Genomic DNA, 25,987 nt, shown 5'->3' with positions numbered 1-25,987 from the left:
AATCCACGCAAGTCTTTGTACACAAGGCTCCAGGTCTTTGAATATCCTGCATGCTGTTCCAGGAATGAGAATTATGTGTAAACCACTGGTGTTTATTGGCTTTTCCGAAATGCTCTTAAGCCAGAACTGGTTCGACCCCTCTTTTGAGTGGTTAAAGTATGTTAAGTATGCCTAGCTCATTTCAAAGGGAGTCCTCAGCCCAAAGAGAAATTGACAGCTGCTTGTTACCAGCCTGTTCTTGCTACCTAGGTAGAGCTATGTTGAACCCTACGTGATTTTCCAGTCCAATGTGAATGTCACACCTTCTCCAAGGGATGTTCACAATCAATTGGTGATCACTTATTTTCATTTCGGTAACTTTTGATACAATCTTGATATTTTACCAACGGTAAGGATAATAATAATTTTATTTTATCATAACTATAAAGGGAAGAGCGAAATAATCAATAATTATTAGATACACAGATGTGTAAAAGATTACGAGTCGATTAATACATCTCAGTAATCCATTAATTCTGGTGGAAAGTGACTCAGAACTGACAGTCACAGGAAGATACTCTCACTGCCAAACTTATTTTTTATTTGATTCAGTTATATTGATTATTTTATAGTTATGTCAGAGAAGTCTTTTTCTTACAAATATCAGTTATGACTTAAAGTGGAAGTAAACCCTGAGGTAAAAACTTCCTGTTATATTCTAAATGTCCTTATCTTGTATATCTTTTCCAGTTTACTTAAATCTACAAAGTATGTATTCTAAAATATAATTTGGAAACACTGCATCGTAAGCCGCCATTTTTACAACCCCAATTCCAATGAAGTTGGGACGTTGTGTTAAACATTTATAAAAACAGATTACAATGATTTGCAAATCATGTTCGACCTATATTTAATTGAATACACTACAAAGACAAGATATTTAATGTTCAAACTGATAAACTTTATTGTTTTATGAAATAATCATGAACTTAGAATTTTATGGCTGCAACACGTTGCAAAAAAGCTGGCACAGGTGGCAAAAAAGACTGAGAAAGTTGAGGAATGCTTAGCCAAACACCTGTTTGGAACATCCCACAGGTGAACAGGCTAATTGGGAACAGGTGGGTGCCATAATTGGGTATAAAAGGAGCTTCCCTGAATTGCTCAGTCATTCGCAAGCAAAGATGGGGCGAGGTATATACATATATATATATATATATATATATATATATATATATATATATATACACATATATATATATATATACACATATATATATATATATATATATACACATATATATATATATATATATACACATATATATATATATATATATATATATATATATATACATATATATATATATATATACATATATATATATATACACATATATATATATTGTCCTAAAATATTGGACTATTTTCTCACACACTTGTTCACAAAGAGGTGAACCTCGCCCCATCTTTGCTTGTGAATGACTGAGCAATTCAGGGAAGCTCCTTTTATACCCAATTATGGCACCCACCTGTTCCCAATTAGCCTGTTCACCTGTGGGATGTTCCAAACAGGTGTTTGGCTAAGCATTCCTCAACTTTCTCAGTCTTTTTTGCCACCTGTGCCAGCTTTTTTGGAACGTGTTGCAAATATGTAGATGTATATGTAGATATATACAGTAAATGAGCAAGTCTTTTAAATAGACATATTGCTCCATGATCGGAAATGATCGGTTATCATTTTTATTTTAAACTCCCTGATTGGTGATCGGCCCCAAAATCCTGAATGTGTAAAGCCCAGTAAACTTAATAGTGTCAATAAAATGGCATGCCAGTTTGCGTTCCATAATTACGCAGTCATCAAAGTTAAAAACCAATAACATTTTATATTATTCAATACTCGATTCTGATAGCAGCCTGGGAGATAAGTCATCTTTTTGGGGGATTCCCAGTTAAGGATGGACTAAAAAAAACAAAAAACATGCGGTTCATAGTCGTTATTCTGCACCAAATCTGCCAGATGATCATTTCACTGCTGCTGTGAAAACACATCATTTAAACTGTGAACAGATGGTGGTGGTGCAGTGAATTGCTCAAATACAGAAATGTCTCATTTGGATTAGCTCCCTCTTCATATTTTAATGAGAAAAAAATAGTGAGGGAACAACTCATCGCTTTTAAAAATGGAAAATGTGCCCGAGATGGATTTGGTTTTATATTATGCAATTTTTGAAAGCCGTTTGCGCTGCGTCACCATTTTCTCTGACCTCCTGGGGTGCTTCAGCATCTTTCGCATCCTTACTCATTGACTTTCTTCCCTTCACGTTCAAAGAATGTCTCACTTCCTTCACTCATATTTCTCCTTTTTTTTTCACCCCCTAAAAAAAAAATGCAGAAACCCATCTACGGTTTTCTACCAGGCTTTTCAGCCTAGCAGACTGCGAGATTCAAAGCCTGTCAACGATAGGTATGAGCTTGGGTGTGTTTACATGTTTGTGTTACCTGGAGTGGGTGGCTCAGAACCCATTCAATGCACTTATGCAACCTACTAAAATTTGTCCACCATTACTATTCTATTACTTTGACATTTATGTCATCCAAAGGTGTAATTTACTAACAAGTAGATCAGTTTATTTGACAATGTGAGAACAGATCAAGATATTATGTCACAAATCTTATGTAATTTTATTTGTTGACAGTTGCTAAATAGGGACTATCAGGCTACGTCAACAGTTGCGAGTTTCACTATTTTCACCTGTATTGTCATTCTGTTTTTTTAATATGGCAGTATGGTATACGTATTAGATTTACTTGTATGATTAACAAACTTTATTAATGGGTTTTACCCACCATTCTGTAGTTGTGGTGTTTTTGTTAAGTGTTTTTTTTTATTTTTATTAACAAATGACTGCACAATTATTTTTAGAATTTGCATTCATAATTTTTGGGACTCAGCAACTATTAGGAACAGTTTACTCCTTTAATAGAATTTCAGGTTTATTGAAGGGCTAGTTGCCAAATGAAATGACTTGTCATGGTGGGTATTTCGGTCACTGAATTCTTAAAGTGCATGGAGATAGATAGCACAGCACTCTCGTGAACGTCAGTGCATTCGGTGACACTCCTGGCTGCTTGTCAGGCCTCAGTGATAACGTTTTGTCAGTCACGAGTCACTGGTGGTTGGATTTCTCGTTCCCTACAATGTGCCTAGCGTAGAGCCAGGAGGTTTTAGCACGGCAAAGAGATCATATTAAAACAACACGACCAAGGCTGTAATAGATCATGTATTTTCTCCTGAAGTGTGCCGTATTCTATTCTCAGATGAGAAGCTGATTATAACTTGAGTTGCATTCTTGAACTGTTATACCAGCCAGCCTTGTACCTATGCTTTGGTTCTCTTGTGTTACACGAATACCTCATATGTGAGGCTTTGGGGAGCAATGAGGGTGTTGGGGAGTAGGCTGCAGAAAATGAATATGCACTCAGGTTCTGTTATGAATGAGAGATGTAAAATATTTTTTGCTGTGTTGACAAGAAAAAAAAAAGTTGACCAGTTGAATTTTGGACTGCTGCCAATCGTTTATGTTTACATAGTTATGCCATGTGCTAGTCCCGTGATTGAGATCCTGCTCAGGCATGGCTGCCATCAGAAATAGACGAGGCACATATTTATAAAGGACAAGAATGGAGAGACACCTGTGGGAAACATGAAACACATTGTGCTGTCCCCTTTGGAATTAGGAGTGGTGACTAGAGTGTGCCCACTTTGGCAGAAACAAGACTTGATCAACTCATCTGCTCAATATTCAAAAGGTGTGTCTTAGTTTGCAGTTACAAACTCTGTTAATTAAGTACGTTGTTGATCAACCCTTTGTGACAGTTTTGTTCCATAATCACACTGGGCCAGTTGTTGCTGAAGCACATGGCTCCCTCACCTTCCGCTGTTCCTCGCTGCCCTGCATTCACACTGTAAGAGATTCAACCATGTTTATATTTGGTTACTTTGTTTATGTACAATACATTCTCGTCATGATACACAGCGATTTCCTTGTCAATCAAAACTTGTTTTACAATCCAAACAACTTCAGCTTCTTTTTCTCCTTCCAAAAAAAAAAAAAAAAAATGACAATACAACAACATCTGTCTGTTTGTGATGTAATATTAATAAAAAAAAACAGTGGTCCCCAACCTTCCAGTCATGAACCGGTTCAAGGATGTACATCTAATTCGCGGACCAGCAACCATCCAGGGGGGGTTAGGGGTTTGCTGACCGCTTTAGTTTCTTTACATATGTTTATTTACACTTCAACACACCACCCCACACCGTAGAATTAAAAGTTCAAACTTACAAAAAAGGAAAACATAAGATATTACAATTATGACGAAGCTAGCATTGCTTAATTAGCACTGAAGCTAATAGCGATAGCCAATGCAAAGTAATACTTGACCTTTTAAGCCTGCTTCTCAACCAATGGCAGTCATCTCCCAGAAATAATCTTCACAGTGATAAACATGATATTCAACAAACTTATTAATAATGTACATTCACACAGCTGTAGCAAGCAATGATGAAGGGGGAGAAAAGTAATTCACACGCAAGTGATGTGACAAGCAGGGTCCGAAATTAACAGTTGCCATGCGCAGAATGCGACTAAATTATCCGTTGGCGGGTGCATCTCAGAGCGCTCCTCGCCACGTGGCGAGTGAATGTTTGTACCTACGTGTACAAACATACACGCACCAATCATAGTGCAGCGGTGTGTGTCCTGGAGCAAGTTATATTGGAGCATATTAATATAATATTGGCGTGTCCTGCCAGGAAAGTGTGTGGGATTCCTAATAACGGCGATCTCAGTTATCAGCTATGTGCATATTTCCTCGACCTAAAATGACATGAATGTGTGCGACAGCTCATCAGAGAGGTCCTTTTCATGATCCACTTCCATTCGCAAGTAGCGGGAGTAAACAGAAACTGCACCTCCTCGACTGGCTTGCCTTATAGCGAGTTCGAGCCTGAGTCGGTGGCGGCCCATCCTCGGGCCGGTAATGGAGGCGACGTCGGTTATGTAGTGGTGTCTCCAAAGCGACGTGGGGCAATGCTAGCCAATGTGTAAGGTATGTCGCCGCCCTCAAAAACGGACAACACTATGTTTATTCTTTTGAAGAAGTACCACCCTAGTGATTATGTGGAAAGCAAAAAAATAAAAATAAAAATATGCGATTGCAGTCAGCCTGTTGTTTTCTGTTGCCATCACAAGTAGCATTAGCAGTTAGCCACTAAATCGTGTCATCATTATTCAGGTGGTTTGTAAAATGACCAAAACTAGTTCATCTGTATTGTTATTAAAGATGATGCACATATGAAAGTAGCAATAATGTTAACAGGATATGTACAATCATAACTGGAGAATGATCGTGTTTATGATTCAAGGTATCTTTGTTATCCCTGAGGGTGCAGTTTATTTTGCATCTTGTACCTCCAAAAATACTCAGGACTTCAAACTTGGTCGGTGAGTCAAAAAGTTAATTTCGGACATTGTTGACAAAGTGTTTCTCACTCTGCGTCAAGCTTACGGCGATACAGTAGCAGGTCAACCCTTCGCTGTAAATATTTTAAAAATCAAAGCATGTATTTCAAAACAAATTTAAATGGCTGCATTTACACTAATCATGAAGCTTATTGTTGACTGAGAGGGTGGACGGAGTGTCCCCGACGGGGTGGGGGTGGCCCTGTCTCCCGCTCCGCACAAAAAACTATTTTGATTTTTTATTTTTTTTTTCAAACCTACAGTATCTTTGCGGCCCTTTACCAGATGGTCCACGGCCCGGTGGTTGGGTACCACTGATATAAAAGGTCTTGCCTGCAAACCAAGCATGATGTGGCCTTATAATGATTCCACCATGACTGAAGACTTGATCAACTGGGGCGTGTCATTCTGGCACTGCAACTGCAAAAAATAGTTTTTGGATGAGTTTTGAAATTAGTTTTTTATTTATTAAATTCATTAATTCATTTTTAAAACCGTATTTATACTACCTATTGTTTTAAACTTTACAATAATTTTGTTTCCACGTAGCCTACTGTTTTTAACTGACTAACCCCATTTTAAAACCATTACTATGTTCACTCAATTGTTAACTGACCATTTCAAAGCATATTTACACACAGCTTGAGAGTCAGTGCCTGAACGTCAGCAACCCTTAACTTTGTATCCTATCATGTGTCAAACTAACGTTCGCTAACTACTGACTGATTTTAAGAACAAGCAATGGAATTTATAGATATTTACTCTGCAAAATGGGTCTTCAAATGGTGAACAAAGTTTGATGATGTAGTCTGGCTTTCCGTTTTACATCACACTGTCCTACCGCTCCAGTGGACATGACAAAGTTGCTTGTCTTTAGTAAGGGAGGAGACTTCAAGCGAGTAGTACGATAGTCTGGGACAATGTTGATTGTGCAAATGTTGCAGATACTCCTCAGTCAGTATGCAAATGGGGCAAATGTTACTCTGGCATGAGTGGCCAGTATTGGTCAACAACAGAAATGCAAATAGTGCAGCATGGTGAGACTACTACAGTGAGTGCACGAGTAATATATAATTGGCCCGACAGAAATGTGACAACAAACTCAAGGCAAAAAGACAAAAAATTGCCAGCATGTTGCAATGGAATTGTAGGATAGGTGTTTAAGAAGTTGATTACAAGAGGGAAGAAGCTGTTGGAATGTCTTCTAGTTCTAGTTTGCATTGATCGGTTGCGCCTACCTGAGGGAAGGAGCTGGAAGAGCTGGTGACATTTTCGTATATTTATCAGTTCTAAAGCATCTTCTTTTCGCCACTGGCTGTCTTCTGCTCCTTCGTCTGCCGTTTGCTTTTGTCGCGTGTCTGTTTTGTCCAACAATTGTGACGTTTTTCGCCATTTGATGTACAGGTCAGATGTGCGCCCCATGAGCGTCCATACTGCACTTGCGTCGGATACAATATCCGATTTATACCCACATATGAAAGAGGCCTGGGTCGGATTTGAAAAAAAAAATAATTTTACTGTTCACTTTGACATGGAAGCATTTGATACATGTCAGATTGGGTAAGAAAATCAGAATTGACCTGCGGTGTGAACGCAACCTCAGCGTAGTTTTTGTCAAGTCAAAAGTAATCAAAACAGTGTTTTGAGACATATTGAGTCTAAATCACAATGACTTGAGCCAACTCCTGTCCAAGTCACTATTGCTTGAGTCCCATTTTTGCTATATTGCTCTCCTGCGCATGTGCTTGATCACTCACACTTTCAACATTTCAGACTTTAGAGGTCTGCTTAACCACGGTTACAGGTTGCCAAGTGTGACTGTGCCCTTGGTTTTATGCATACTCGAGACGACGAGCTAAATTATTATTATACCATTTTTTTTTTGGATGGAACCTGGTATTTTGTTACTTTTGGCCAAATCAGTGTTGATTTTATTAACTTGGAAATATATATATATATATATATATGATTCAGTCCAGTCTCATGGCTGGTTGGGGGTCTTAACATGAATTGTTGACTGACATTTTACCTGACAAACTAGTGGTTATGTTTCTTTTCACACCCAGCTCTTTGTGGCCTGTGGGCTTGCTGATTAACACTTGAACTGTATTTATGACTTCCACCTAATTGCAGGGAAAGGAGGTTGCTTCTTTAAACCTCCCTTTGTCTGGGGAAAAGTCATCTGCAAGGTTGGACTTGCAAGGTTGGACATGCGAGAGGTGCAGTGGGATAGCTCTAAAAGTGTTTGAGGGCAAACAGAAGCATTCCTGGAAATCTATATTTGCTCCCTCCCAGCGCTTTAAAAAAAAAAAAAAAAATTCAGCCTGTCCTTTATTAGATGAAATGAATCTAACATTTCACAAGTTAAATTTTACATTCGTAAATATTACTTACATAGGCTTCTCATTTGATGTCCATCCCAAAAATGAGCAGGCACGCAAGAAGCATATTCATTCTGCGTCTGTAGACTCATGGGTTAAGACTCACCCTATTTATGTCTGTCTGAGTGCGTGCACGCGTGTGTGTGTGTACACACATATATGTGAAAGTTAACTGTTTATAAACATGTTATCAATATTCAGGGAGTAGTTGACTTCAGCGAACTCATTTTCAGCGTCATTGGATTGACAGGTGGTCTCACATCACAGTCCAGCAGCTCGAGGGCAGGCCTTATTTTATATTTCATCCTTTAACTAGGTAAAAGCTTATTGAGAGATACAATCTCTTTTTCAAAAGCCAAGAGGCAGCAGAAATTATACAGTACATTACACGACAACATTCAATCAATAAATAAAAATAAAGACTATAAAATAACAGTGATATTAAAATGTATGGCGTCTGATTTGAAAACAGTGACAAATCCCAAATGCTTTCGAGTACATAATTATTATTTTTTTTAATTCATTCAAAGACTACATTTTTTGCATCTCTTTAGTTGGTTAATGACTCTATACCAATGTGCTAAATGTTTAATATTTGTTTTAAGTGCTGTTTTTGCAAACAGAGCCTGAGTCTTGTTTAGTTAAGATATTTTATTTATTGTTCTACATTACAAAGCCAATGGTCAACCTTCTTTAGAATTGAAAGATAATTGTTCTGAAAAAGGATCTACTTGAATTACTATGCACTATAATATCATTCTATCAGTGGCATAAAAAACATAGATACTATTGTTTATTGTGATAGTTTTTGGAAAAATATATCTCCCTAAAAAATTTGGTATCGTGGCAGGTTGAAACAATAATACAGTAATTTCTCATATATAATGCGCATTTCCCCCCCCCCAAAAAATGTCAAAAGTCAGTAGTGCGCATTATACATAGGTATAGGGGGAAATGGAAAAAAACTTTAAAATTTTATAAATGTATGCCACCATCTAGAGGTTATGAAAAAGCTGTACGCTTTCATTCCAAAATCCCACCGCCACCTTAAGGTTATGAGAAAGGTGTACATACCCTGGCAGAATTTGTGAAATATTGTTTTTTTTTTAAACAACTGAACAACAACCATCATTACTTGAAGGTTATGTTTTGTTTAATGCTAATGCCTTTCTGAAATGCTTGACCGTTTAATTTGAATCTCATTAATATAAAATTAAATGTGTTTTGCCTGGTCCTCCATGTTTTCTTTAAAGAATTGTACCCATCTTACAAATCTGCCAGAGTAATCAAACATGTGAGCACAACTGTGTGTTTTCTAATTTACTAAATAAAGGTAGGGCTAAAAAAACTAACAAAATACAGATAATACTTTGTTTTGATCATATGGGTAGAAGCAAAATCATGCATTTTAAAAATGCATTATACAAAGGTAGAAGGGTTTTCCAGAACTTTGTGGTCAACTTTGGGAGTGTGTATTATACATGGGTGCGCGTTATCCATCCATACATCCATTTTCTCTACCGCTTATCCTCACGAAACACGAGAAATTACGGTATACTGAGAGAGAGCAAGAGCAATGGATAACACAAACAACACTGTACAAATGTGCAAATAAAAATCTGCAATATAGCGGGACCGTGAAGCAACAACCGTTATATAGCGGAGGATTGCTGTATCTGTACTCCGTGATAAGTTCCAGGGACTCACTGTTCTAGGGCTGGTACTCATTGTTTCCAGATATATACATCCTGTGACTCCTATAGTCTCAAGTATAAAATGATCTATGCTTTACATCAACAGAAGGATGCTGGAAAGGAGTTAAGGACTTTAAGTGCTTGAATTTTACTTTGGAAATGTGTATAAATAACAGTAAAAAGATTTATATAATTAACATTTACTAAATGTCCATTTACAGTTATGAGTTAAGGTAACAAACATTTAAACATATAGTATTATGTTGCTGTAAATCAGCAGCTTCACTGATGATCTACTGGCCTAAATAACATTGAATGTAAATAACATAACTGAATTGGAAATAACATAACTGAATTGGAATCACATTGTAAAAATGAGAAGCACATTTACTAACAGGCTGTGGGGCATACTTAAAGTACCCAACCAAATTCAATTGAAACACTCTTCAAAGACCTTCAGTACATAATTTTGAACGGATTACTGGGGTTGAAGTACACTCCTTTGTACATTGTGCCAAACTGTGATTTTAAACAAGCAAAGACTTTTAAGTTGTAGGGAGGACTTGATGGGCGGTTATCTTAACCATCCCCCCAAATCGGTCCACTTGCGTAACTGACCACAGGTCTCAAAGTTGCTACTGATTGGAGGCAACATTTGCATCTTGTCAACTTTATCTTTGGAAACCTGGATGACATTTGACTTGTATTTATACCACAAGCGTTTACTGCGCACACATGCCCTCCTTACAGCATCCTATTGCCTCACACTTGGTCAGTTAAAGGCCTTGATGCTCATGAAAGACCTATTACAAGCATAGATGTTTCTATTCAGCCTTTGGCAAACTCTCTCTCTGTGCATCTTGGAATTAGCAAAGATTTCCATAAACCCTTAGATTTTAGGAATCAAACATTTGTTCACAAACCGATTTCTATTTGTGACTTTGAAGCAATATCCAACCTAACGTTCGTTTAAGATGTTAGGACGCCATGCCTAATGATTTTAGACGGACAATGCATCTTCTTGAGAGAGGGTACCCAGAGAACATCCTTGATCCCGTGATGCTGCTGCAGAGCACAGATGCTCCTTTGCCGTGAACCCTGCATTTTCCCAACATTAACTTTGGTGTATCAGCTAATGGATTCCAGTAGGGTTTCAATCAGACCTGGTTTTAGTCAAGCACCACTTTGACATTGATGACTTTAGGCTAAACAACCATAAACACAGACCCCTGCTATGTTTGCAAATGGAGCTTGATGGTCACACAACATCTCACGTCTTCAGGAGCCCAAGTGGTGGAGTGCTAACTGCTAATTTTTTCGTTTCCCCCCCACAAGTTGCAAACATTCCTCTCCCTATGCAAGGGGTCTAAAATAACAGGACCTAACATAACCCATTCAACATGATGGCGAAAGCTCATCCACATTCTCAAAATTGTTGATTTTTATCAGCTCATTGACTACTTAAGGGTTTTGATTACTGAATTTCTCATGCCCTTCATCATCCGGTCCTTGTGTCCTTTGGGAGTTTCATTGGTGGGCTTTGAGACTTACAGTATGTAGCACTAAGGCGTTGTTTATGCACAAGTCTGGGGATTATGTAAAGAGCAAGGGGGTTAGTGGGACCGTTCCTTCTGTATAATTTTGAGCGGAAGCTTTGGGGGCTTTAGGCACACCTATTAACGACTTGATTTTGTGCAAGGAAAATAAAACGTACACCCTCAGACAAGGCGTCCCTCATGTAAGTTTTTGTTTAGTCTCTACTGTCTATACTCGGACCTCCCCTTTTGATAGACAACACATCCAGCAATCCTTTTGTTCATAGGCACATATTAACTTAGTTGCAGCATCCTGCAATTGTCATTGTTAACCTCATGTTACATTGAGGACAGCAGCCGTTTGTACAGGTTATTTATTCAACAAATGTTTGTAATCAGTTTTTAAAAAAAAATTGTTTAATGACTACACTTTCAGGTTGTGTGCATCATGTCCATGACACGTCAGTAAAATAACTCCACATTACTCGTACTTCAGACATGAAATTGTTTGAGTGTTGTATTTTAATAAGTAGCCTTGAGAAATTTCTTGTAAGACGTAAATACAATTTCAAGTTAAGGTACTTTTCAGCTTATTTTAAAGAACAAATGAAACTTGTTTTTTTCTGATTTCAGTTGCTTTCTACGCCGATTAGGGTCGGCCATCGTTTGAATTTGAACAATTCCGGTCCCGATTCCTTGTTTCGATTCCGGTTCCAAATAATTCTTGATTCTGATTCTTTTCGGGGACAGGGTCTAAAAAGCAACCTTTTTGACATAGAGAGCTACTTCTTGGGTATGGTATCTATGTGAAGACACTGATCATATTAATGTTTTCTCACAATATTTATCAACAACAGTCATAGTCCAGTTTGTATAAGTCTCTGCAGCGTTTTACATTTGATCACTTCTACAACATTCCTAGAAAAATCACAATGTCCCTTCACTGGTGGGCTAATTTTAAAACGGGCCCGCAGGCTACACATATGGCCGTTAGGGGCTACCCGGTGGCTACAGGCGCCATGTTGCTGATCCCAGCACCAGGCACTCACCCCACACACAACGTATGTGAAAATACCTGCCTTACGCAGAAAAGGTAATTGGTCCAGGTCACTGCTCCACTCTGTATTTGAAATTTTGCACCGATCCAAACCATTGTTTATTTTTCTCAAGTGTTAGTCTCTGACATTGCGGTCTAATTTTTCTCTGTAAATTGCCTTTGCCTTCTCACATTTTAGCGTCTTTCACTATGCATTGGCTACACAGTGACTGCAAGGTGTTTTTATGTTCTCTGTACCATCAAACATGCCCACAGCCCGCGGTGCAAAGCGGTTCCTAAACCCTGTAGGATTCCGTTCACTCAAACCTATTTTCTAAGTTGAAAGGCTGGGTTCGCCCCCTGCCTCTGTTGTATTTATCTAGCAAAATTGGCAAACATGAGGGGCTCTGAGGACCCCCGTTAAGAAATGGTCTCCTTGTTACCTGATAAGATTATTCATCGCCAAGCAGCCAATGTCAGACTTGACCTGGCTTGGTTGGTTTATGTAATCTTTTGTCATTCATTACGATTGCATTTACATTTTCTGAAAAACATAACACCATCCATTTTCCATACCGCTTATCCTCACTAGGGTCGAGGGCTTGCTGCAGCCTATCCTAGCTATTTTTGGGCGAGAGGCGGGGTACACCCTGAACTGGTCGCCAGCCAAAACAGGGCACATATAAACAACCAAGCCCTCGCACTCACATTCACACCTCGGGGCAATTTAGAGTCTTCAATTAACCGAGCACGCATGTTTTTGGGATGTGGGAGGCAACTGGAGTACCCGGTAAAAACCCACACAGGCACAGGGCGAACATACAAAATCCACACAGGCGAGGCCGGATATGAACCCGGGTCCTCAGAACTGTGAGGCAGATGTGCTAACCTGTCGTTCACCATAATCAACACAAAATGCAAATAAGTATTATTAGACGTTAATGTTCAAGTTCTCATGAACAAACCTAAGACGTGTTTTAACACCTTAATACATTTTTTCCCTCTGGTTTTAGGCATAGGAATAATTGTGATAAATATTGGAAGACATACTTTGGGTCATATAATTGGAAACTTTGCTGACATCATATGGTAATGTAGCTAAACTGCACCTTGAAGAGAATGAAAAAGAGCAACAGTGAGTCATCAGTGAGTGTACTCCTCTGTTGATGTCGTCCCCACCCTCCCACTATTGTTTTGAAATCAGGTCACTGTTGGGGGTGTTATCTCTCAAAGACTGAGGTCTCATTTATCCAGCTGCCTCCCCCCCACTGGGAGTATTTGTATGCTTTGGGACGGGGACGTGTGCTGGTCCATCTGTAGCATAGTGGAGAGCTCGTTGATTTATGTGACGCCATGGTGAGTCATGTGATGTGGTGGCATGTGCTTGTCTCCTGTCATACTTGTGTGAAGTCTATTTACAGTGGTCAACTTGTAGTGTGCCTGGAGGTCATGTCTCCTAAAGATACGTTCTCTAGAAAAGTTGGTTCTGAACTAAAAAGCTTGTAGAAACAAATTGCCTTGGATGCCCTCGAGTACTCTGTGCAGGATCTTACCGTGTTGTGTCACAGCATGATGCTGGCTCTGACACAGATGTCTGGCTCTAGAGGCACTGGCCTTGAGGCCGGAGGTGTCCACGGATGGAATGTGCTAAGGTCCCCGTTGGAGGATGCGTGTGTGGATGCCGCTGCAGTCTGCAGGGCAGGCCCATGTGGAGGTTAGCGCAGTAAGAGGTCCTTATATAAACCACCACGTCTTCCCTCTTGAATAGAATGTACTGGGTACTTTGTTTTTGTTGGAAACGGAATGGCAACAAATTAGATGAGGGGATTTTGTCTTCCTTTAGGCAAGAAGCATCTCAATCACTATCCATACATCCATTCATCCATCCATTTTCCTTGCCGCTTGTCCTCACTAGGGTTGCGGGGGTGCTGGTGCCTATCCCTGCTGACTCTGGGCAAGAGGCAGGGTACACCCTGAACTGGTCGCCAGCCAATTGCAAAGAGCACACAAAGAAACAACCAGTCGCACTCACATTCACACCATGGGCAATTTAGAGTCTTTAGTCAATCTACCATGCATGTTTTTGGGATGTGGGAGGAAACCGGAGCACCCAGCGAAAACCCACGCAGGCACGGGGAGAACATACAAACTCCACACAGGCGCGGCCGGATTTGAACCTAGGTCCTCAGAACCGTGACGCAGTTGTCCAAAGTGCCACTGTCAAATGATCCATTGATCCCAAAAAAACAACTCAATACTGAACTGTGAGGCAGATTTGCTAACCAGTCGCCCACCGTGTCGTCACCTCAATCACTAAAGTAATTTAAATCCAACTGGTGTGTCAGTCGCTTTTGTTACAAAACAAAACACATTTCAAGCAAAGTTGTTTACATTCTTCTCTCCCATTGACACCCACATGTTTAAAAGAAAAAAGAAAAGGCTGGAATGTATTCGCCTTGTTTATCAGACTCCCAAATGTGACACATTTAACCTGCTGTCAACATGCATGGGGTTAAAAAAATCCTCAGGTGAGATTAAAAATTAGATGCTATTTGTCATGTTTTACTTCCTCACGTTTGCTTTGTCTTCAAATTATGCAAATACACTGTATGAACTCAGAACTTTTGTGATTTTTAGAGGCTTGTTTGTATGACGGGCATTTTGGAGACAAATTGGTCAACTGTGAGTGATCTAAAAACATTTATTTTTGTTCCCATTTAAACACGGAAATGTTCTCAAAAAGAGGACATGCATGTGTTAAGTGTTCAAATTCCTTGTCGACAATGTTCCCCCCCATTCTCTGTTGGTGCTGTTTATATACAACAGTGGGACGGAAAAATGGAAGCTTTTACAGGCAGTGTAAAAGGAGCTCATCCACTACAATTATTAGGGTACACTTAAAATGTACTACCACCACTACTACTACTAACCTAAAGTGTACCAGCTGTGACATTTCCATTCTATTTTCCCAGACACATTTTCCACATGGTGTGCATTTAACAAAAATAACCTCATTTTCACAGAAGGATGTAAATACTTAATTAATCCCATTCCAATATTTATTTAATGTGTTAATGTGGTTGTAGTTTACATTGGTTCATTGCATCGTACTGAGAGCTGTTTCAAATAATCTTGACACTCATAACTCATTGAGGTCACAGCTCGCATGATGCAGTACGGTTCACAACTGCAAACTTACCTACTACTAACCCCAGTAATAAATGTATTCAACTGATATCTTTGAATATGTCAATTAAAACTGAACATGATTGCCTTTAGTAAAAGCTGAATATTATATATTATTGGGGGGGCAAACCCGGTGAGGACGTGCAATAGTTCACTCATAGGACAAGATGAGAGAGCACAGAGTAGGGTCGGTAGGACAGGACATGGGAGATGAGCAAGGCAGTGCTACCGATGAGCGGTGTGGAATGCTTTTATAAAGGAAGTCCTCGAGTTACGACGTACTCGACTTACGATGTTTCGACTTTACGACGCCCATGCCTCGTCCGCCATTTTGTCCCAACACCATAGTGTTTCTGCTTAGCTAGTGCATAGTGCTTGTCTGTTTGTGCGCCGGGAGTATTTTTGCCTTTTTCCCTCTCCTTTTTTCACACTCTCAGCAGTAATGGTAAGTACAGCATCTTATTTTTTTTATTTTAATTTTAGTTTCTTTATACGAAGTGTTAACCTTTGCTGCTACGGTCACCTGACCGTGGTCAGTAGACGCAGGGGTTAACTCCCTTCACTCGTTGCACAGCTGAGCTGGGTGGCGGCAACAATAAAGGCACGAAGCACCGATTTGCTGCTTTAATGGCTTTATTAGCTCCGCTAATCGCTACTCTTCACCGGTCGCCGTCACTGCACTTGCTACTGTACACACTCGCACCGGCGCGCACTCCTTCAACCTTCACAGTCCCGCCGGACTTATTAGTGAATAAACACCATATCACATGCATGTTTGTCAACTGGTCTACGGAGTTGCTGTGCCGGCACATTGAGGAAGGGAAGGCCCAGCCCCCTCCACCCGCAAGGACCCAGGGCGGTCCCCCTAAATGAAGCGTCCCGACCAGCCCCCAAGGGAGAGAGGCAAGGGGACCGGACCACCATCCCTCACGCCCAATCCCCCACACCCTCACCCAGTGTACCCCACTGCTGACACCGCCCCACCATGCCCGTAAAACATGGGGGCCCCAACCAAAAACAGAACCCAACGCAGGAGCCAGCTACAGATTAATACAGGTTCATTAAACACGTTGAAATACTCTTCAGATGGCCCATTTCTACATAATTTCAATGCTAAAAATATTGTTTTTTAATATTATAAATTGGGGTTTTCATTATCAATTATTATAAAGTAAAATAATTTTTAATTGAACTACTGAAGTAATTTATCATTTGAGATGCACCTATGTATTATTTTATTTAATTACATACTCGATATATTACATCGTGTCATTACACAGAAATATGAGATTACAAGTATAATTATATTTGTGCCATTTAAATTGAAATAAAATAAACTAAGCCTAACTCAGTGTTATGTAAATGTGAACAGTGAATATTTTAAGTAATGACCCTCTACATCGTTGTTTGTGGCATGACAATAAGAAAACAAAGTAGTTCTTTTGAATGGGAAAAAAAGGACGTTAGATCAAAAAGTAACAAATCACGCTTGGCCTCGGGAGTCACAATGGACTATTTCTGTCAAGCTGCTGAATAAAAATCTAACCTGTTCGAAAGAAATCAATTTCAGTGTACGGTAGGCGTTCTGCTCCCTGTGCTCCACCCCTGTGTTGACGTCTCATGTGACCACGCGAGCTGCCTTTTAAGACAGCCCTCGTCTACCAGGCTGTTGGATACACACACAGCGACGGGACGGCGGAGTAGCTGAGTAATAGCTGAAAACTAGCTGGAAACCTTTTATTTTATTATTATTATTATTATTTATTTTTTTGAAGCGCTACGAAAATGCGCTGCATAATGAGCTACAGTCTATCGTGCTCGCCGGAGTCTTCTCCCACTTACTCGGGACGCTTGAAGTCCTATCGAGCGAGATGCGGCAGGTAAAAAAAAAAAAACAACACACACACATTACTTTATACTTTTGAGATGTCTTTCTCCTTTATCGCAGTGTACGTTAATGACTTTTCATAATTTGTGCCGCGCTCCGTATAACCTGAATCTCCGTGTATGCACGCGTGTGTGTGTGTGTGCGCGCGTGTGTGTGCGCGCGCGCGCGCGCGTGTGTGTGTGAGAGGGTCTTCTACGCGTGTTCCGTGCTGTGGTCGTGCAAACGCGCTCGACGTGAGCGCTCCAGCACGCCGCGTGTTGTTGTTGATGTTGATCAATGCTCACATTCGAGCATTCAAATATTAACTCAATAAACAACCAAAGTCGTTGCATTTCAACTTATTAACACCCCCCCCCCCCCCCCCCCCCACACACACACACACACCACCACCACACACACACACGCATACACGTACAGTAAAATCTCCCCATTTATTTCAGCAACCCTACTTGGAATTTGAATGACCCTTGTGCCTGTCACTCACCATCATGTCTCACAACTACCCCTAGTGGCAACTTTGCCCTATACTTCAGTGATTCCCAACCATTATTGAGACTGACATACAGTATTTTACATTAGATAACTCTCACAGCACGTGAGCAAACAAAAATGTCACAAAATGTGGATACACAGGTTAATTTTGGCTCTTATGCCATGTAGTAGAATTAAGTGAAATTTGGTGATTTCCTGAGGAACAGCTGATAATTTCACAGTGCAGTTGTTGGCAATCAGTGCTCAAGTGACTCTGGTTTCCAAACTGTATTTGGGCCAAGCAAATATGTTACACTAGATGCATCTCTTGGCACAACACCGAATAAAAATGTCAAAAAAGTACATACAGTATTTTCAAATAATGATTAACCTGTCTCAAGTGTCTTGCAAATCTGCATAGTGTGAAATTGGGCCTGTTTATTGAACACAAAGTTTATATGCTTGCAGAATTGAACTAAGTGACAGATTATTCTGTTTATGAACAGCTGCAGGTGGATACACAGGTTAATTGTACCTTTTGCAATCTAGTGAAAGTGTAATTATTCCGCCTGTCACTATACATCACTGGCATTGATAAACATAGTGTTTTCAGTAAATACATTTCTGACTAATTAAATGAAATTAGCTGTTTTCCAGAGCACACGTGATGATCTCTCACAGCACACTGGTTGGGAGTTACAGCTTTAAAAGGCGTCGTTCTTTTCCACCCTCATGGATCTTGTCTGTGTTTTGAACAGAGAAATTTGATCTGAAAGTTGACTTGTTGTGGAGAGGATACATTTGTTATTTTTGTGAACTGCACTAAATTCTAAAGGTCCATTAAAGCCTAAATTGTACATAAGTGGGAATGTGAAATCCTGTAAGTACCCTGCAATTGGCTGGCAACCAGTACAGGGTGTACCCTGCCTCTCACACAAAGCCAGCTGGGATAGGCGCCTGTGACCCTAATTGAGGACAAGTGCAACAGCAATTGAATGGCGAATGGACTCAAATATCTGTAGTAATAAAATGATTAATTAACCTGGGCTCTTCTGTTTTGGCCAGAAAATTATTTTCATTTTATTCATGCTTTCAATTTGTGGCAATAGTTTTGGGTTTTTATTCGCTGCCATTGGCTGGCGACTAGGTGATCCCCCACCTGTCGCCCAAAGTCAACTGGGAAAAAGTCAGGCTCTGTATTTGCTGTAGTAGACACATCACAGGGTTGACTGACTTGGTGTTGTACTTTCAATGTCTTTATGTCTCAAAAGTGTTCTCTGTCAATTGACTGTCTGTTGTCATACTAGAGCGGCTCCAACTACCGGAGATAAATTCCTGGTGTGTTTTTTGGACATACTTTGCAAATAAAGATGATTCTGATGTAGCAACTCCACTGAAATGATATTGTAGAAATGGATTTGTTTCGTGTGTGGCTTCATGTTGGTGTTGACACAAACTTTGATAAAACTAAACTTGATATAAAAGTCCCACAAATTTTAATTAGTTCTACTGCCCAGTCGGGGATGTATGTTTTTATTTTAGTTTATTCATTGTATTTAAAAACATTTTATTTTTTTTATTTTTTTTACATCGACATCTTTGTTGAGAAACAGAGGGTGATTGTACATCAGTGTTCCCCAACCTCTTTTGCACCGCGGATCGGTTTAAAGTAGGCATTTTTTCTCACAGACCGGCTGTCAAGGTGTGGCGCATATACATATACATATATATATATACATATATATATATATATATATATACACACACATATATATATATATACACATATATACACACATATATATATATATATATATATATATATATATATATATATATATATATATATATATATATATATATATATATATATACCCATGACATAACTATTTGTGTGTGTCCTTATTCATGACTTCATGTCGACTCCTAGCAAAATCCTCAATAAATCTCTTTGTGTAACTCTTAAGTCGCTAGCAGCTGGTCGAGCGCTGCTCAAAGGAAGTGATAATGTGAATGTGGCTTCTGTACAGTATCGATGTGAAGCATGTAGTAAGATGTGTGGTTCTCATGTTTTTTTTCTTTTTTCTTTCCAGTGCATCCGGTGCCAGCGTAGTCGCCATAGACAACAAGATCGAGCAGGCCATGGTGAGTTTTTCCCTCACACACAACACAGTGTAAGTAGGGTACACGCATTCCGATTTTTAACATTTGTTTTTAAATGTGAGAAATCACCATGTATGTGGTTGCTTACAACTCTAATATTATGTAGAGTATAACGATATCTCCACCGACAATCGTGAGTCTCTTCCCCTAAACTCGATGTTTGTCCTAGTACCAAATCTGACCTGTGGGAGGCAGCATGGTGCCAAAGGGAATCCAGACTGCGGGAAAATACCAAGAAGAAGAAATTAGTAATAGAAGAAGAAATAGACAAAGCTATGCTAACTGTTGTCTTATTTTGTAACTACATCGCAGTTGGAAATTCTTCTCCTTTTAATTTTTATTGCGCCAAATAACTTGAGACCAGTTATTCAAACACTCAACACAACCAGTTGTTCCTCTATTTATATCATCCAGAAGCACGAGCTTCAGGTCGCTTCCTAATTGGCTGTTATGTGTTATTTCACAAACACGGCCAAAACAATTTATGATTGAAAATATTGAACTGCTTTTACATTTACAATTGTCAGCCCTGGCTGTTTTCCCAGTAAATCTGGGAGGAAATATTCTTCACAAAATCCACAAAGCTGATAAACCTTCACGATACTCTTGAAGCAATCTGATAATCGTCCCTTTGCTGACTTGCACCAGCTTCTCTAAATAAACTTTGTTAAAAACAGGGACTGTCCAGTTTTCATTAGGATGCCTTAAGGAAGTGTAGCCAGCATAGTGACAGTTTTTTCCTGGAAATCAACTGGCGTCTGGCCAGCCGCAAATAGTGATGCTCGATTATAACTCACATTTTGGCTCGGAACACAAAGCAAAAAAATCAACCAAGCAATGGCTTGTAGCTTGAAAAACCGGAAGTCAGAGTACCGCTGTATGTGTGTACCCTGCTTAAGTCGTATGAATAATAATGATGATGATGATAATTATCTCTCTTTCTTCAGGATTTGGTGAAAAGTCACCTGATGTATGCCGTCCGCGAGGAGGTAGAAGTGCTGAAGGAGCAGATCAAGGAGCTGTACGAGCGGAACTCGATGCTAGAGCGGGAGAATGCCGTGCTCAAGTCATTGGCCAACTCGGATCAGCTCAACCACCTTTCCAACCATGGCAGCACATCTCCTCCTCCGCAGCAGCAACAACACTCAGCCATTACAAACAACAGCGCCCCCTTGACCCACCACGAGGGAAGTCAGAGCGTCCCCCACCAGCCCAACATCACCTCGGCGTGACCCACCCCCACGCACCCTAGCGCATCCACTGATCCACATGCTCAATTCCACACCTCTCTTGAGCAGAGACAAACGTATACCGTCCCTACAGCGCTGCGTTACACATGCTCCATTTAAGGAAAATAAGGACATAATCTTAAAAGAGAGCCGTCATCACCCCTTAAAAAGTCTTATTGTGCCTACTGGCTGAAGTAGATGGCAGGACAAGGCAGAAGGAGCATGCCATAACACTGCAGGGGGGGCAACAAGTGGTTCAAAAGGACAGGGCATCACATGCGGGAAATCCCCAGTGGGAAATCGAGCTCCCGCAATGTCCAGCATGGCCTCTAGGCTTCCACATGCCACATCGCTCATGAGGGCCGGAAGTGACCAAGGGATGAGTCATCAGCGGAGGCGTCCGGCGGAGCAAGTCGAGTGCCTCGTTCATGATATGCTGCAACAAAAAGCTTATGTTAGTTTTTGTTGTTGTTTCCTCAGAGCCACCATCCTGTGACATGTACCATTTTCATCATTAATTCACTTTTAGTATTTGGATTTATTTATTACAGGGCTGCTATTTTCATAATGTCACAAACAATGTCACAAAAGACAAAAAATCTATAGTCTTTTTAGAATCGGTCAGGTTTTTTCGGTATTCTCTCACAAACAAGTCAGTAAATAGAGCAGACAGTTGGAAGAAAACACTAAAGCAGAATTTACATGAGTTGTGAAATCCAGGTTGAATGTATATTTTGTAAAGTATTAAGAGTGAACAAGGTATGTACAGTACAGGGGAGAACCTGATAAGATATGGAATATGTGCTGGGAGGTTTTGATAAAGCAAACTTAATTCTCTAGATGGTCTTTGTCTAAATGGGTAAAAAAACAAACAAACACAAAAAAAAAGGTTAGGGGCTTGGTTGGGGGATGAAAAGCTGTGAATTTGTTGGACCTACTTTATAACCAAAGACGCAAAGCTGTGTAAGTCTTTTTTTCTGTTTTCACCCCTTTATTATTATTTTTCAACGCACACTTTCTCCCTTTATTTTTTGACTCTTTTGCATGACCTGCATGCCCTATAATCAAACCACTTTCTTCAAGTCCTGTTTTTAATCCAGCACTCAGTTTTCTCTGTCAATGTGTTTGTCTGTGGCTATAGTTGTGATGAACGTGAAAGGGAACAAGTTCAGCAGGGGTCAAGGAGAAGTTGAGAAAAGGAGCCATTTTTGTTACCCAACAGATTTTAATGTATTTAGCAAATTCAGCATTCAGATTTTGATTGTAGCGTTCCAACACACCCTTAAAAAACACACGTACCAATTTCCAAAATCCAAACCACAAGGAACTATTAAACATTTCTCAACCTGAAGCTGGAACTCAGTCAGTCTTGAGAGAGAATCTATGAATTGGGATGTTCGTGTTCTGTCTTGTCTGTTGTGCCTCCTGTCGTCAGGTGATTCTGATGCGGTCTGTGTGGCTTAGAACCAAACCAAAATACTTGGTGATTGTACAATGAGTTATCTTGCTAGAGAATGGACAATTGCTTTTTTTCGGTGACAAATTCAATTATTGGTTTATGTTTTCTTTTTTGTTTAATTTGAAGGAGATGCTGTGTACATACCAAGTGTACTGTATGGAAGTGATCACTGAGCCTTGGAGAAAAATCTTAACGATGCCCTTGTAATGTGCTGTTCAGACAGTTTGTTTTCAGACAACAATAAATTTCTGTTTTATTAAGAACATATGCTTGTCTTTAGTTACCTAATCGCACACTACACCTAATTTGATCAGCAAAATAACCAGAAGTGGGTAGGAATGCGCTACATTTACTCTGTTACATTTACTCAAGTAACATTTTGGATAAATTGTACTTGTTAGAGTAGTTATAATGGAGCATACTTTTTTACTTTACTCGAGTATTTGTTAAGAAAAGGTACTTTTACTTTGTTACAATAACCTACATGCCGCTCGCTGCTTTTATTTATCAATAATTGCGTGCGCGGGATCTATTTTTACACTTTCGTTTTTGACTTCCGCATCGGGTGCGGTTGCTCCAATCCATCGTGATTGCCACAGTGACGTTGGTTCACCAATCACATGACACAAGAAAGTCACGTCAGCACACAAATTCTTCTATTGGGCTTCGCGGGCCAATCAAAGTGAGTCGTGACAGCCATGCATGACTCATGTTTACATTACAGACTACGAAAAACAACAGCTTTAACATGCAGCATAGTTTTGTCATTGCCTAAACTTGGATATTTCAACCCACTTCTAACTTGAGAAAACACCTTGCGGTAAGTTGCAGATGTTTTTGCTGTTGTTTTGGCTGTGCTATGCAACATTTGCACTATTTTATGGACACAAGTAACTGTAAAACATGCATCATTTGGGATATGTTCTGTTCACTCTCTCTCTCTCTCTCTCTCTCTCTCTCTCTCTCTCTCTCTCTCTCTCACTTTCCCTCTTTCTCTCTCTGTCTCTCTCTTTCAGGCACAGACACACTAGCAATATGTCTGGTCAACAAACAGCTTCTTCATTGAGTAATTTTAGTGGATAATGTAAATAATGTTTATGTAAGGCCCTATGCATATGTTGTTTATTTTATTTTAAAAACTGAAATGGTGGCAGGTGTGTCTGGACTCCCATTGAACATGATTTTGAATGTTATCTGTTACTTCTGAACATAGCCACATCCCAGTTATAAGAGTGTGTCCTTGTGCAACCAGATTTATTTTGATTTTGTCTAAACTTTATATAACCTGGTAAAAGACCAGTTAAAACAGAACATCTCTTTTGCAATGGTGACCTGGCCAAGAAGGCAGAAAGTTAAACGTGAAGTCCAAATCAGTAACATTCAAGTTTATTTCAGTTGTTTAATTTTCACCTCGCCTCTCAAGGAGATTGAGTTGTACTAATTCTATGTCACATTAATGGTGGAAAAAGTTTTTAAATTATTTATCTTGGTCAAAATTATTTTGCAACACATAAACCTGGCATTTGAACAGGGGTGTGTATACTTTTTATATCCGTTGCAGTCTTGTTCTTGTTTTTATAATCTGCCTGGTGAGCCTAAAGTATTGTGCTGTTTAACAAGTAGAAACAATATAGTATAATACCATTTCTTGGAGCTGAAGTTGCCTGAATTTGTTATTTTACAAATGTTTTATTTCATAAAGATTTTATTTATTATGTTCTAGATTAAGTGATATTGTTCGGCAATATCTGAATTTACACTTCATATTTTATTTAGTTTATTTTACTTGCAGCTCATGCTCTGATTTAAAAAATAAGTTACTCAATAGTTACTCAGTACTTGAGTCGTTTTTTAACTGAATACTTTCTTACTCTTACTCAAGTAATTATTTGGAGGACTACTTTTTACCTTTACCTGAGTCATATTATTCTAAAGTAACAGTACTCTTGCTTGAGTACAATTTTTGGCTACTCTTCCCGCCTCTGAAAATAACAAGCAATTTAAATGGAGTACTCACATGCCAACTTTTAACTTAAACTAACAGTTTTTAAAATGTGAGAGACACCACACATGAGGAAAAAAAAGTGGCAAATGTATGCTTAATACTCTTAATGTCTGGTGTACTCGATGTGACCAAAACAGCTCACCACACACACCACCATACAGCCTGTGGTGGGAAGTAACCGGGTACTGTACAAAGACTTTCTTAATTTAAAATGATAACTATGATGAAAGATTTTCCCCATAAATAATAAAGCAATGGTGCTTTATTCAGCTAAGACAAATGTTTCATGTTGTTTAATGTTACTTACAGTATGTACTGCCAGCTTGTATCAAAAGAGAGGAAAAATGCTCGAATCCGGACCACTTATCGGTATGTGTGTATATATTTGACCGAATAACCTTTTGGTAAGAACATGACTTGTTCTCCAAGGAAGTGTAGAGAGCATATACAGCTTTGTCATTGAAGAGTAACATCAACTGCCATCTTGCCACCCACAAATAGTATTACCTGAATCTGGATCACCTCTCTGACAAAATGTCTTTATTTTTTACCATGTTGTGTTGCTCTGAAGTAGTCTCATTACTGTCCATCACAGGAAACATAGATAAGCAAACATTCACACTCACAGTTTATATAACTCAAAACTGGAGTTCCTCATTATACAGGCTCCAATTTGATAATAGGTCATTCAATGAGGCGCAAATAACCACAACAGTGTTGCTGGCAACGTCTGTATGTAATGACGTTATTTATTTGATTGCATTTAACATGTTTAATGCCCCATCTGTCTTTTTGTTTTTTTTTTAAATAAAAAATAGCCTTGGATTATTATATTTGCCAAGTTAAATACTGTGATGGCGAAAATGTTTCTCAGTTCTGTAATTCAAAGATGAGAGAAACCCCAACAGATTTGTTAAAAACATTGACTTCGCTTTCAGAATGAATAGTATAATAGATGCATACTATACTACAAAATACTACTTGGCAATGTCACTTCGTTTTGTGTTGCAAAAATAAGTATACAAAGATAAATGTTGAATTAGAAAACAAAGAATTCAACCACAGATCATTATCAATATTCTTGGAAGCGTTTATGTGTTCACTGAGAATTGGATAAAAAGTTTACTGATCAAAGATTTCTGTTGCGCACTGCATGTGCCTGCCACTGGTGAATTCCAAAGAGACCAATAATATTATTTATAACCTCTTATATCTGTCATCACTTAGTTTTCAGCTGAGCATTTGACACGTAATTTAGTGGCCGGTGAGGTATGCGTCAGGTTTCAGTCCAACACAGGCAGGAAGGAAAGACACCTGTGGCATGTGTAAAATCCAGAATGAAGTCATCCTTACTTATACCTACCTGCCAGGTAGTTATCATTCATACATGAATAACATCAACACTGCTTGTTTATTACCAATGCAGTATTCAC

General features: G+C 39.3%; 1 protein-coding gene across 2 annotated transcripts in view; it reads left to right on the top strand.

The window, feature by feature from the left end:
* Nucleotides 1-22,814, top strand: part of tsc22d2 (TSC22 domain family 2) — a 36,378-nt gene extending 13,564 nt beyond the window's left edge. Inside the window, exons 2-4 of one of the 2 annotated variants that reach the window (XM_061779117.1) lie at nucleotides 2,375-2,446; nucleotides 19,792-19,843; nucleotides 20,809-22,814. In XM_061779117.1, coding sequence (XP_061635101.1) covers nucleotides 2,375-2,446; nucleotides 19,792-19,843; nucleotides 20,809-21,093 — 409 coding nt within the window. In that variant the 3' untranslated portion in view covers nucleotides 21,094-22,814. The remainder of the gene's footprint in view (nucleotides 1-2,374; nucleotides 2,447-19,791; nucleotides 19,844-20,808) is intronic. The other variant, XM_061779118.1, reaches the window with a different exon arrangement.
* Nucleotides 22,815-25,987: the final 3,173 nt, after the last annotated feature.

The sequence above is a fragment of the Phyllopteryx taeniolatus genome, chromosome 7 (assembly GCF_024500385.1).
Source record: "Phyllopteryx taeniolatus isolate TA_2022b chromosome 7, UOR_Ptae_1.2, whole genome shotgun sequence".
NCBI lineage: Eukaryota > Metazoa > Chordata > Actinopteri > Syngnathiformes > Syngnathidae > Phyllopteryx > Phyllopteryx taeniolatus.
This window is presented reverse-complemented; position numbering and strand designations above follow the sequence as displayed.